This window comes from Oncorhynchus keta, chromosome 15 (assembly GCF_023373465.1).
Source record: "Oncorhynchus keta strain PuntledgeMale-10-30-2019 chromosome 15, Oket_V2, whole genome shotgun sequence".
Lineage (NCBI taxonomy): Eukaryota > Metazoa > Chordata > Actinopteri > Salmoniformes > Salmonidae > Oncorhynchus > Oncorhynchus keta.
In genome coordinates, this window is record NC_068435.1 from 38,465,942 (window position 1) to 38,479,086 (window position 13,145).

The 13,145-nt window shown below is 40.7% G+C and overlaps 1 protein-coding gene across 6 annotated transcripts; it reads left to right on the forward strand.

The window, feature by feature from the left end:
• The first annotated feature begins 5,686 nt into the window (after nt 1–5,686).
• LOC118394890 (cold-inducible RNA-binding protein B-like) lies at nt 5,687–13,145 on the forward strand. 6 transcript variants are annotated; one of them, XR_008065338.1, is made up of 8 exons: nt 5,687–5,830; nt 6,555–6,664; nt 6,746–6,852; nt 7,099–7,264; nt 7,429–7,600; nt 8,425–8,486; nt 10,873–10,974; nt 12,787–13,145. XR_008065338.1 is itself a non-coding variant. In XM_035788507.2 (7 exons), the coding sequence occupies exons 1-6, from the start codon at nt 5,730–5,732 to the stop codon at nt 8,483–8,485; spliced, it is 717 nt and encodes a 238-aa protein (XP_035644400.1). In that variant the 5' UTR covers nt 5,690–5,729; the 3' UTR covers nt 8,486; nt 8,814–8,866. The 6 variants fall into 6 exon arrangements, 4 of the variants coding, with proteins under 4 accessions (XP_035644400.1, XP_035644401.1, XP_035644402.1 ...); XR_008065339.1 differs by lacking the exons at nt 10,873–10,974; nt 12,787–13,145 and adding an exon at nt 8,814–8,866 and having other exon boundaries at nt 7,429–7,599; nt 8,420–8,486; XM_035788507.2 differs by lacking the exons at nt 10,873–10,974; nt 12,787–13,145 and adding an exon at nt 8,814–8,866 and having other exon boundaries at nt 5,690–5,830.

Below are 13,145 nucleotides of genomic sequence, written 5' to 3' on the forward strand. Positions count from 1 at the left end.
TGAAGGCATTGTCTAATTATTGGAACACCTTGATAGCAGTGGTCAGGGTTGTTATGTGAAGGCATTGTCTAATTCTTGGGACACCTTGATAGCAGTGGTCAGGGTTGTTATGTGAAGGCATTGTCTAATTATTGGAACACCTTGATAGCAGTGGTCAGGGTTGTTATGTGAAGGCATTGTCTAATTATTGGAACACCTTGATAGCAGTGGTCAGGGTTGTTATGTGAAGGCATTGTCTAATTATTGGGACACCTTGATAGCAGTGGTCAGGGTTGTTATGTGAAGGCATTGTCTAATTATTGGAACCCCTTTGATAGCTGTGGTCAGGGTTGTTATGTGAAGGCATTGTCTAATTCTTGGAACACCTTGATAGCAGTGGTCAGGGTTGTTATGTGAAGGCATTGTCTAATTATTGGGACACCTTGATAGCAGTGGTCAGGGTTGTTATGTGAAGGCATTGTCTAATTATTGGAACACCTTGATAGCAGTGGTCAGGGTTGTTATGTGAAGGCATTGTCTAATTCTTGGGACACCTTGATAGCAGTGGTCAGGGTTGTTATGTGAAGGCATTGTCTAATTATTGGAACACCTTGATAGCAGTGGTCAGGGTTGTTATGTGAAGGCATTGTCTAATTATTGGGACACCTTGATAGCAGTGGTCAGGGTTGTTATGTGAAGGCATTGTCTAATTATTGGAACACCTTGATAGCAGTGGTCAGGGTTGTTATGTGAAGGCATTGTCTAATTATTGGAACCCCTTTGATAGCTGTGGTCAGGGTTGTTATGTGAAGGCATTGTCTAATTCTTGGAACACCTTGATAGCAGTGGTCAGGGTTGTTATGTGAAGGCATTGTCTAATTATTGGGACACCTTGATAGCAGTGGTCAGGGTTGTTATGTGAAGGCATTGTCTAATTCTTGGAACACCTTGATAGCAGTGGTCAGGGTTGTTATGTGAAGGCATTGTCTAATTCTTGGAACACCTTGATAGCAGTGGTCAGGGTTGTTATGTGAAGGCATTGTCTAATTCTTGGAACACCTTGATAGCAGTGGTCAGGGTTGTTATGTGAAGGCATTGTCTAATTCTTGGAACACCTTGATAGCAGTGGTCAGGGTTGTGTAGAACTATCAGTCTGGGCCAAAATGCAGAACAGTTTTAGTAGTTTTACTATATAAGGTCTGTAGGTCGACACTAAATTGCCTCAATTATCCATACTATTATCCAACTGAGTATATTGACACAAATAATAATCACATCAAATGTTATTGGTCACATACACATATAGTGGGGCAAAAAAGTATTTAGTCAGCCACCAACTGCGCATGTTCTCCCACTTAAAAAGATGAGAGAGGCCTGTAATTTTCATCATAGGTACACTTCAACTATGACAGACAAAATGAGGGAAAAAAATCCAGAAAATCACATTGTAGGATTTTTTATGAATTTATTTGCAAATTATGGTGGAAAATAAGTATTTGGTCAATCTCAATACTTCGTTATGTACCCTTTGTTAGCCGGCTACTCGCCCGAGTTAGAATACCTCATGGTAAGCTGTAGACTATTTACAGTACCATCACAAACCTATGCTGGCACTGAGACCGTACTCAACCAGCTATATAGGGCCATAAGCCAACAAAAAAATGCTTATCCAGAGGCAGCGCTCCTTGTGGCTGGTGATTTTAATGCAGGAAAACTGAAATCCATTTTACCTGATTTCTACCAACATGTCGCCTGTGCAACCAACCTGGTCTCAGAGCATTTCGTATTATTCTGTATGTAAATCCAAGACACTCCATTTAGTATATGTTAAGTTTCGTATGGTATGTATTCAGTTGTCCATCATGCGGTTGTCCATCAATTTGTATGATATACAAATTGTAATTTGTGACATATGTTTCGAATTCGCAAAAGGTACAATATATTCCGAATTTGCAAAATGTATGATATGTTACAAATTCTAATTTGTTGTGGCTAACACTAGCTAGGTAGCTAGTTGGTGAGTGCTAACTTTAGCTAGCTGGGTAATGTTAGCTAGGCTAGGGATTAGGGTTAGGGGTTAGGCTTAAGGTTAGCGTTAAGTTTAGGAGTTAGGTTAAAGGATTAGGGGTAGGGTTAACTAAAAGGGTTAAGGTTAGGGTTAGCTAACATGCTAAGTAGTTGCAAAGTAGCTAAAAAGTAGTAAGTAGTTGAATAGTTGCTAATAAGTTACAGCCACATGAAATAGAATATTTATATTGTATCTCATTGCTCTTCTGGTCCCAGTAAACCGTTTCCTCATCAAATAGCTAATTCGGATGGGTGAGGATAACATTTGGCAATTATGTTAAATACAATGTTATTATGTTATAACAGAACATTTAAAAAAATGTATGTGTAAAACTGGAAGCCATACAGGAAGGGGGAGGGAGGAGGAAGATAAAGAAATGTTGAGGACATCTAAGGACCAAGAAAATTCCATCTTTTCATGCGGTCTGCCAGCAGATGGCCCTGTTGCACTATTTGGGGTATTGAGAGGAACACTTTGATCATATACTTTGTGAAAAGAGAAAGGAATGGAAAAGTTCCACATTCCACATGTAAAGGATTCGATAGATAATTAAAATAGATTTAAATACTTCAACATTTTGCTACAATTTGAACACTGTCCCTCATGTTCCACCTATGGCCTGCCCTTAACCCCAACAGCTTTACATTTACTGTATATTCTGTAGAGGTTTTGTTGTTAATGTAAATGCTGACATATTGGCCACATGCACAGCATTGTCTCATTTCCATTCACACAATCCAGAGTTGACTGTGAATGGGACAGCCATCCACCCCAATGTGTCTCACATTGTATTCAGTGATGTGGGGGATGGTCCCTTCATTGTTGTTCTAGATGGGAGGGCTAGATGTTTCACCAACAACCGACTGTCACCCCTGTAGGGACACGTATCCAAAGTACAGTCATGAAACCTGAAGGGACCAAGCTTCCCTGGTGGAGCGTAGAACCTTTCACACTTCCAAACAAAACCAACTCTCTTCCAGTTGCAATTTTAGCATGTAAATCTTGGTGGGGCAAACAAACTAAACTAATTTGAGATGCATGCAAGCAAAGGCACTACACTAACACTATAGCCCACCCAATTTACCTACCTCATCCCCATACTGTTTTTTTATTTGACTTTTCTGCTCTTTTGCACACCAACCTGCACATGTTCATCTGATCATTTATCACTCCAGTGTAAATCTCCTAAATTGTAATTATTCACTCCTATGGCCTATTTATTGCCTACCTCCTCATGCCTTTTGCACACAATGTATATAGATTATTTTTTTCTACTATGTTATTCGAGTTGTTTATTGTTTACTCCATGTGTAACTCTGTGTTGTTGTCTGTTCACACTGCTATGCTTTATCTTGGCCAGGTCGCAGTTGCAAATGAGAACTTGTTCTCAACTAGCCTACCTGGTTAAATAAAGGTGAAATAAAAAATAATACATTAATTGCACTATAACGGTGACAAACGATGCCCACAAACTGTTAGGGCCTATATCAGCAGAGTCCCAACAGCAGTCCCAACACCTTACCACTGCAACACCTGGCTATCAGGGGAGCCTGGTCTGGCAGCCTCATTTACTGCCTTTAAAAAACATAGCCATATCAGCTAACTTGCAAATGTGATTTCATACTGACAATTGAGATGTACAAACTATAACATAAGGGGACAACAAGCGAATACGAGGCAATACGTAATTTCAATTAAAAACATTAATGAGCGAGCTAGGACGGACGTAGTCATTATCACTATTTGTTCAGCACTTTTGAAACGTACAGTGACAGAATTATCCCTGTACACCAAGTCAGAACCATATAATAAATAAAGGAGGCATATAAGCAGACAATGAAAGCTCTTACAATATTCAATGATTACATTTCTCTAAAACAGGTTATAGGCTACATGTGCATCACCAAGTCAGAACAGTAGGTGAAATTAAGAGGGAATAGGCTACAAACAGCTTACTACACAACATACACTTAGTATTACTTTCTAATTGACAGGATACAAATCTCCCTGGCATATTACATCATTTATGCAGCAACATACAAGACATTTTTGGACTCACCTGTTGTACTGTGCTCACTTGAACAGGAGGTGGCACGGGGGGCCATGGTGGGCAAATTTTGTCATCAAACTTTGTCATCAAATCTGTAATTCTCTGGATTTATGGTGCTATCAAGACAACTTCGAACTCTGAAAGAAACAAGGTTGAATCATGATGACGTCAGTGATCTTCAGGTCGGACCTTTTAGGAGAGGCCAGAGTTCCCGACTTACAATTCCAAGTTGGATGACCGTTCAAAACTTTTTTTCCCCGAGTTCCCAGTTGTCTTGAACTCACTGAAGTCAGATTTCCCAGTTCCAGAGTTAACAGTTGTTTTGTGCGCGGCAGAAATCATGCTGGATTGATAGCATGGCCAATGTTGAATGTTTATCATTTTAAGCTTGGAAAAGATACCCTTAAACCAGACTTGGGACCACACACCCACTCCACTGAATAGTAGGCTAGTGATTGTTTTGCCAAGCTTGCAGTTAGCCACTGATTCCTTCCAAACCACTCATTGTTGAATTTGCGTTTTCCAACTTGTTGTGTAATGTTTATGTCCAATGGTCGATGAGCATTGATACGTTTTGTCTATAATTTCTCTTCATTATTTCTCTTCATATTACGATGATTAAAAAGGATTTGCCAGGACATTGTCTACTTGATTCATGACTGCTATCTAAGATTTCGAAAGTATTATGTTGACATGATCAGTCCAATCAAAGCTACTCTAGATATAATGTGATTTGACATTATTTTTATCTGTGGCCAATGACCTTGAGAATTCTTGGATGGGCACTTCTAATGTAACTCTATGGCAGCACCCAAGGGGCTTGAATTTTGAAGCTCTACCCTTAGATTTGACGTGACGTAGTGTTCCCATGAGTGACTGAACACTGAGCCAATCACAGCGCAACTAGAGAACATTACCATCCCCTACGCTCCGTATTTTCTGCTGGCTGCCCCACCACCACAGAAAGCATTGAGCTCGGCTGAAACACCTGCATTTTGGAGCTAACTTATGCAAGAAAGCAAAAACTACAACATGCATGTTTTTATGCAGCTTTATTAACTCAATGATTACATTGTATTTTTATTATTTTACAATGTTTGCAAACTTATATGTGACATGTATTAATGTCAAAATAACATGCAAAACAGGCAAGCCCACATGCCCTGAATGATGGGTCGCCACTGACCGATCTCTTCATCTTTCCAATGTAATTTTACCTCTCAAAAAGGCAGAATAAAGAAGGTGATATAGAGGATCTCAGAGTAGTAGGCAAGGCAGAGATTTAAATGTCTGAATTTTGTGTATTGTCTTCTGTAGGCTAAATCCCCATCACACACATGGAGACAACTAAAACAGCTTTAAAGTGCTATATGCCGAAAGAGTGCCATGCTTGAAGAAAAAGTGGACTGTGGGATAGATACATGGACACAATTATCATTATTTGTCTCTTTTCCACTTCCAGTACAAATGTTTTGAAAAGTTGCTTAAATAAAACTAGTGTCTGCGTAATTGATAAATAGCAAACTCATATATTATTGAATAGCTGTTATAATTTGATCAAGTCGTTTGATCAGTACATTTCCAACAGAATGTTACCGCCAAAAATACGTGTCCATATTCAAATAAGACAAGATGACGCCCTTCTCCTATTTTAGCCAGCACTCTCCACAGAGCACCACCTTCCATTTATCTTGCGACGACGAGCCTCTTCAAGCACCAGCTCTTCGCACTCGGTCTGTCAAAGGTACATTTTTATACAAGGTCGTGTTTATCTGACTATACAATTGTCTTATTATTTAAGTATTCTAAGTAGTAGTTAATGTGTAAATGACTAGACTTGAGTTATTGTGAATAAACATGGTTGGAATGCGGCTTTAGCTGTTATCTAACATTAGCTGTAGTAGCTATTCTTCACACGCACAAATGTGCCAGTTTACTTAACCTGTAAACATTTTATACGGGCTATATTAACATCTGTTAAACACACGGCGGGGGTTTCAGTCTCCTTACAAATATATAATGAACCGTATTTAACTACGCTAGTGATCAACTTCATTGTAAAGATTGCTGCATCCGCCTTTAGCCAGATAGCTTAGCACCAAGTGGCGTAGCAGGCCAACGTGGTGCAAAATGGCGCTTACATTCTTGGCCTGCTTTTTCCCCCCCCCAACACGCATTTAGCCAGACTCATTCAGTGGGCTTAGTCTGTCGTCCAAACCTTAACACGTTATGTCAAATAACATTGAAATGGTTATTTGCCTGAATTTGATTAACTATGTACAGCTAGCTAACTACAGCACCTTAGCTAGCGGTAGGCCGACCATCTGGCTAATTCTGTGCGCAATATGTCGGACAACAGCTCCCGCACACATCGTGACCTACGTTTACAACTCCTAGCTGCAAGTATCACAATGTCACAAGTTATGTTTTTACTTGACCGGGATTGATCCCTTGCAGACACAGAATCATGTCCGACGAAGGAAAACTTTTCGTCGGTGGCCTGAGCTTCGACACCACAGAGGAGTCTCTGGCGGAAGCTTTCGCCAAGTATGGAAACATCGCGAAAGGTGCGTTCTAGACATTTATTTAATTTGCTAAGTTATCGCTGGCTACTTCCAGAAATATTAATTTCTGTTTCTCTCGCACAGTTGATGTCATCAGGGACAAAGAAACGGGAAGGTCTCGTGGATTCGGCTTCGTAAAGTACGATAATGCCGAGGATGCGAAGGACGCATTGGAGGGAATGAACGGCAAGGTATATCGTTATCATTACTTATATTTACCAATTATCGGAGTTGCTTTTGTTTTAATAACCTTAATGACATAACTGACTAGATTACTAAGAATACATCTAGGTGTAGCTTAATGAACCATAAAGTTATTTCTGGTTTTATCATATTGAAGTTTGCCAGGTAATTTATTAATCCTGTTAACTCGTTATCCCATTATGAAAAGTCACATGCTTATGGCCCATGCTGAGTAACTCTCCTGTCTCTTGCAGTCTGTCGATGGCAGAACCATTCGTGTGGATGAAGCCGGCAAGGGTGGTGGTCGCTCGGGAGGTGGAGGTGGCGGTGGATTCAGAGGTTCCAGGGGCGGTGGCGGATATGGTGGTGGAGGTGGCTATGGAGGGGGGAGAGGAAGAGGTGGGCGAGTTTACTCGCGAGGTATGGGCAGGCAATCTGCAAGATGGTGTGCTCCCCATCATCCATTAGCGTTTTGTCTTGCCCTCCCTCTTAGCCGTAGTTACATTTCAGTGTGAGTTTGCTTTAGCCGTGAGTTTGCTTTCGCCGTGAGTTTGTTTTTGAAGTCTTGCTGTGTTTGTTCCCAGGTGGTGGAGGATATGGTGGCGGTGACAGGGGATATGGTGAGAGGAGCTATGGTGGTGGTGGAGGAGACCGCAGCTATGGGGGTGGAGACCGCAGCTACGGGGGTGGCGGTGGATACAGGAGCGGCGGTGGCGGAGGGTACTCTTCTGGTGGCGGAGGATACAGAGACAATAGGTGAGGCGACACGTCTGATTACACATTTCCTAAATTGGTGTTTGTGGACATTCCCCTCTTGCATCCTTTACAATGAACTGTAGTGGTGAACGATTAACTGATATTATAAATTCCATTCAGCTCAGGTGTATTTAGCTCAGGTGTTTGAGCCCAACGTGCCACTTTCCCCCCCCCAGTTCTTGATGTCAAAAAAGGGAGTTGAGGTTTTCATTCTGCACGTTTTCAGCTTGGTACAGTGTAGAGGCGTAGTAATTAACTACAGACTGCTCGACTGGCTTTTTAAAATTTTTACCCCCCATCTCGGCGGAAGGGGTTTAAGAGGATTCACACATGCCCAAAAATAAGCCCAATGTGTACTGCCGGGGCAGCAGCGTAGCCTAGTGGTTAGAGCGTTGGACTAGTAACCGGAAGGTTGCGAGTTCAAACCCCCGAGCCGACAAGGTACAAATCTGTCGTTCTGCCCCTGAACAGGCAGTTAACCCACTGTTCCCAGGCCGTCATTGAAAATAAGAAATAAGAATATGTTCTTAACTGACTCGCCTGGTTAAATAAAGGTGAAATTAAAGTCATCAAACTATGTAATATACATCTTATTTCATAGTAACTTTCTTTTTATTGTCTAGACAATGTGAACCTGCCAAACAATGGACTGTTTTGGCAATTGAATATTTGACTTTGGAATTTCTTTTTTTTATGCTAATGTCATTTCATGTTGAAAATAATTAGAACACAGATTATTTATTAACAATCGTGCTGGAACCAAACTGACCCCAAAGCACTAATGAGCAGGGACCTTACCTATATTTTTTCCCTTCCAATGTTAGGGGCCAGGGAGGCTACGGGGACCGCTCTGGGGGTTCCTATAGAGACAGCTACGACAGTTAAGGTATGTGTTTGTTTTTTTCATAGGCCTAGGCTGCGTTAGGCCACTTCCTCATTCCAAGGTTCTGGACTTTAACCTTTTACTAGGTTGCGGCTGAATAGTTTAGGATGAGATCTAGTTCTGCTCCAACCCTAGCACACCTGATTCTAATACTTAGCTGGCTGAATCGGGTTAGTTACAAGTGGTTGGAGTGATCCTACAGGGGGTAGCTCTCTAGGAATATTGTTTGGAGAAACCTGGTTTAGTGGGGATGTTATCAAGCTCAAATGTTCGTGAAACTTGTTTCCTAAACTCAGTGTCTTTACCTGTGTGCCCAATTCTTGTCCTCAGCTGCACACGAGTAAAAATCCACCCCTGATTCAAGATCATCCCTTGGCTGGCTGTATTTAAAAAGCTCCTCAAGAATTTGTCCACATGTTGACCTGATTTTTGTAGTCCTTTTCTGTGTTTAAGTAGCTCGAGCGTCTTTAAATTTAGCCATGAGTTTTGGCCATTAATTTACAAACCATGTTTAAAAAGTTAATGATCTCTAAAGGATGCATCTCAATTTGCTCTTATGGCATTTAGTTCAATTGATAAAGCATAATGTCTGACTTGTTGGTGCTGTACAAACCAAAACGTTGCTTCACATGGCTGTTTGTATATAAACGCCCACTGTTCTTTACATTCTACTCCCTGTCCCTATCAGCACTGACATCTCCATTTAAATCCTTGATATTAGTATTGTGGATATCAACGAGGCTTGTTTACCTTCCTGTTTTTGTTTTAAACGACAATGTCCAACCTACCTCCTGCCAAGTTTTAAACTGAGCGAGAAATAAAATGATTCCTTTGACAACCTTTATCTATACAATTGAGGTTCTTAAAATAGCTGAGGGTCCTGTATGTTCAGTTTCCAAAAAGAGTGAATTCCTTTCAGACTGGTAAAACTGTTCATGAAGTTGCAAATTGCAGCATGCTCCAGTCTGCTCACGGTATTTTGTTATTTTGCTCTGCTCAATGCCTGCATTTTAAATGTGCTTGTTATAATGGACTGAACACAAAGATCAACATCAATGTTACTGCTCTTCTTGCCCAATAGTATTCCACCTGGGAACGATTTTGTACTTTCTGTTCTTTGTATCATCAACATTGAAGATTATTTTGTCAATTTTGGCTTCATGGAGCCTATTAAAACGATTTGTTGAAAATACTTTCTTGTGCCTTGAACATGCTTATGGGGGAATTGGCTGGTTTATTGTCAGTGATTATAATAGTTTATCTTCATAGCGTTGGCTTGTTTCCCTTATGTGGGGCTTTAGAGCTAATTTCTATGGTTTAAACTTCCGAAAAGTGAGAACAAGAACTTTGAAATTTTACAGAGATTCATAGGAAGTGACATGGTTACAGTATTTGTCTAGTCTTTGGCCTATTTAAGTGATGCTTCTCTGGTGGCTTATGTTGCCACTGACTCAAGTGTGGTGTTTGCCTTTAAGTGGTTAACAGTGAGTGGGGTACTGGTAAAGTATAGTCAATGCACTTTTCCAGTTTCCTCAAAGCAAAATTTCACTGAAGTATTGTTCTCATTTTCTGCTGGCTTGCCACTGCAGGGCACAGCAGTGGTTGGTAAATGGTCTTATAATCCTCTAGCTGTAGTCAATGGCAGTTTCCAAATTGGCCGTTCAGTATGACTTTGTTTCAAAAGTTTGTCAAACAGTCCTAAGACATGCATATGACAATTGAGGGGTACATTTCAACCTCTTGGGTTGACTAATCTTCCATGACTTAAGTGGGGCCTAATAGTGGGAAGTAGGTGGTGGTCCTGTTAATGCTCCATTGCTCAGCTACAGAAAATGCCTACAAGTCCTTGGAGAATGAAGTGTTGCGCCTACCAACAAGTGCTCGTCAGAAGTGAAAGCTGCTCTCTTGCCTAGTTCATTTGTGGAGAATCGATAGGCCAGTTCACGTGAGGTAATCTCCTTTTGCTCTCCTGCTCACATCCTTCAAACTGAGTTCTCATTATTTCCAGAAATATGTTATCCATTGTCCCCCTCTGCAAAGATTGCCACAGGTTCCTTGGCCACTTCTGAATTTCACAACTCTACACTCTTAAATCCACATAGAAAACAACTGCGCCCCCCTTCAAATGTGCCTTAGCAAAATTACCATTCACCTGGCCTCAGTCCAATTACTGTTGCATCATGTCCTTCAGAAATGATCTTATCACCTCAACAGGCTCAATTGTCCCCTCCTTCAGGCCTGATTTTTAACAACCCCCCCTGTTTTTATAGTGTGGTTCTAAGCATTGTGTTAAGTCTGGGTATCTGAACATGTTATGAAACGACTGCTTGCTAAAGTGTTGGTGTTTGTGTGAGCTTCTGTTCTAATCTCATGAATGTCTTCTCGTTAGGATGACTTTACCCTCTGGAGACTAACCTGTCCTGAACTATCCCGTGTCAGATGGTGATGAGCTGGAGTTGCAGTTACTGCTTGCAGCTACATTTTTTTTCAGGTTTGTCTCTTGTTCCTGTAAATTTCCACGGGTGGAAAATATTTTTTTTTTTTTTTTTTTTTGGCAATGCCATGCTTTACTATTTGATATGTGCTTGTACTTTGGTCTTTATTTTCAGGGCTGGGTTGTAATTAGAATATTACCACTCACCAGCATGGTGTTTATTAATCAGAAAAACGCCTTCAATTCTTTGACGAATCGAAACAGTTTTTTTTGTAGCCTACACTTGGTTGCCTGAGCCATAGAGCAAATTAAAATAAAGTAAACATGTTTTTGACCTGTAAATGAACAATTTTTGATTTGACTGCATTTTACAATGCTGCTGCTCCCCATGTGTCCCCAATACAAATGGTTTTGCTTTACTATGCGATTCACGGCTTTGGTGCAGCTAAACCACATCTACAATGATCTGCAACAAAAATTAAAGGAATTTGTAACTTGTTGTGCTGTTAGATTTGTATTGGCGTCTCAGGTCCGAAACGCTCAGGATGTTACATGTAACTTGTGATGTGCATTGTAGCATCTTATTCCACTTCCTCTGTGAGAACCATGAGCTGTGCCAAGCCTGCCAGGAGCCTACCATACAATGTAAAACTCCTGCCTGAGCCATGGCACAAATTAAAATAGGGGTTTCAAACTTGCATTTGCACCTTTTACCAGCGGCAAGCCAGCAGTTGTCATGACCCTTGTGGTCATTAAAAGTCCCATGACACTTAATGTAACAGTAAAGGTGTTAGCCACGACCCCAGGGTTAAATTCCTAACCTGCCACCATTCCATCATTGTCACCTGATCATCCCCCTCATTCCTAATTGGCGTCACTCACCTCCATCTGATAACTGTGGTTCTGGCACAATGGTTGCCGTGCATTGGTGGTGGATGAGGAGAGTTTCCCCCTTACTATGTGAAGTGCTTTCCTCAGTTGGTAGAATAGCACAATATAAATCCAATCTATTAATACTATGGAAGATGGAAACCAGTATCTTTGACTTTGCCATCTGTTGCAAAGTTTTCCCTAATATAATTGACAAATCCAGCTCCAGAACCAGCCTTAACTTTACTTCTGGGTAGTGCAGATATCTTTCGAAAGTTTAATTTTGTGTTCGTCTGGAAACTAGGGTGACTTGTAACCGAATTCAGATGCTTCCCTTCCACCACAACCTTGTTGGCGACTCGCTTTTTAGTCTTCTGTTTTTGTCTAACAGCTGAACATACAATTTTTTTGTTATTGAAAAGAGACAGCATTTTGCAGCAATTTAGATGGTACAATACAATGATTCTTTACGCTGGCTTGTTTTGTCACAAACTGAAATTAGGCTAATGTAGGATTTTGGTTACCAGGAAATGGCAGATATCTTTTGAATTCTTGCTCGTGATGCCCATGTCTCTGAGTGACTGAAGAGAGGGATGGTGCAGCCTTCCAATTTGATAACGAGAGACAGACAAGCTCTGGTTGAGAAATCAGAGGGCTGCACAATTAGAAGGCAATTTTTCATTAGAAGAGCATGGTAGAGCATGGCGCTTGTAACGCCAGGGTAGTGGGTTCGATCCCCGGGACCACCCATACGTAGAATGTATGCACACATGACTGTAAGTCGCTTTGGATAAAAGCGTCTGCTAAATGGCATATATTATTTATATTTTAGAATGCAAAATTATTGAAACAATATTACTGCAGATATTAAGGACATTTAACATTTCAATGCAAAAAATATTACGTTGATCCTTTAAGCGTGTCCATTAAGACGATACTGTTGTAATGCTCTGACAATACATTGATTATAATTGGTTTCTTTATTTTCCTCGGTCTCAGGTCCAGTGTATGGCGTTGACGTGCGTGTGTGCAGAAGTGGAGTCCGAAATCTGCATTAGTCCGAAGACTTGTACATTAAAATATAAAATAATCATCAACAATTAAGGTCCTACAAGCTGCACCTCATTTAGGAAACTGCTGTTAGGTGAAGATTTGCACTATACTGACATGTTACAGAAGAAACATGCACTTGTTTTAATTTGAGTTTCAACATTTCATGGCTCAGTTGTTGGTGTTCATGGCTGTGTAACATGTTGGCGCATGTGTTCAACTAGTTTTAATGTGATGAATTTATATATGATGTATTGTGAATTCAAGTATCTTCAATAAAGGTGCAAATCATTAAGTGCTCAATCCCA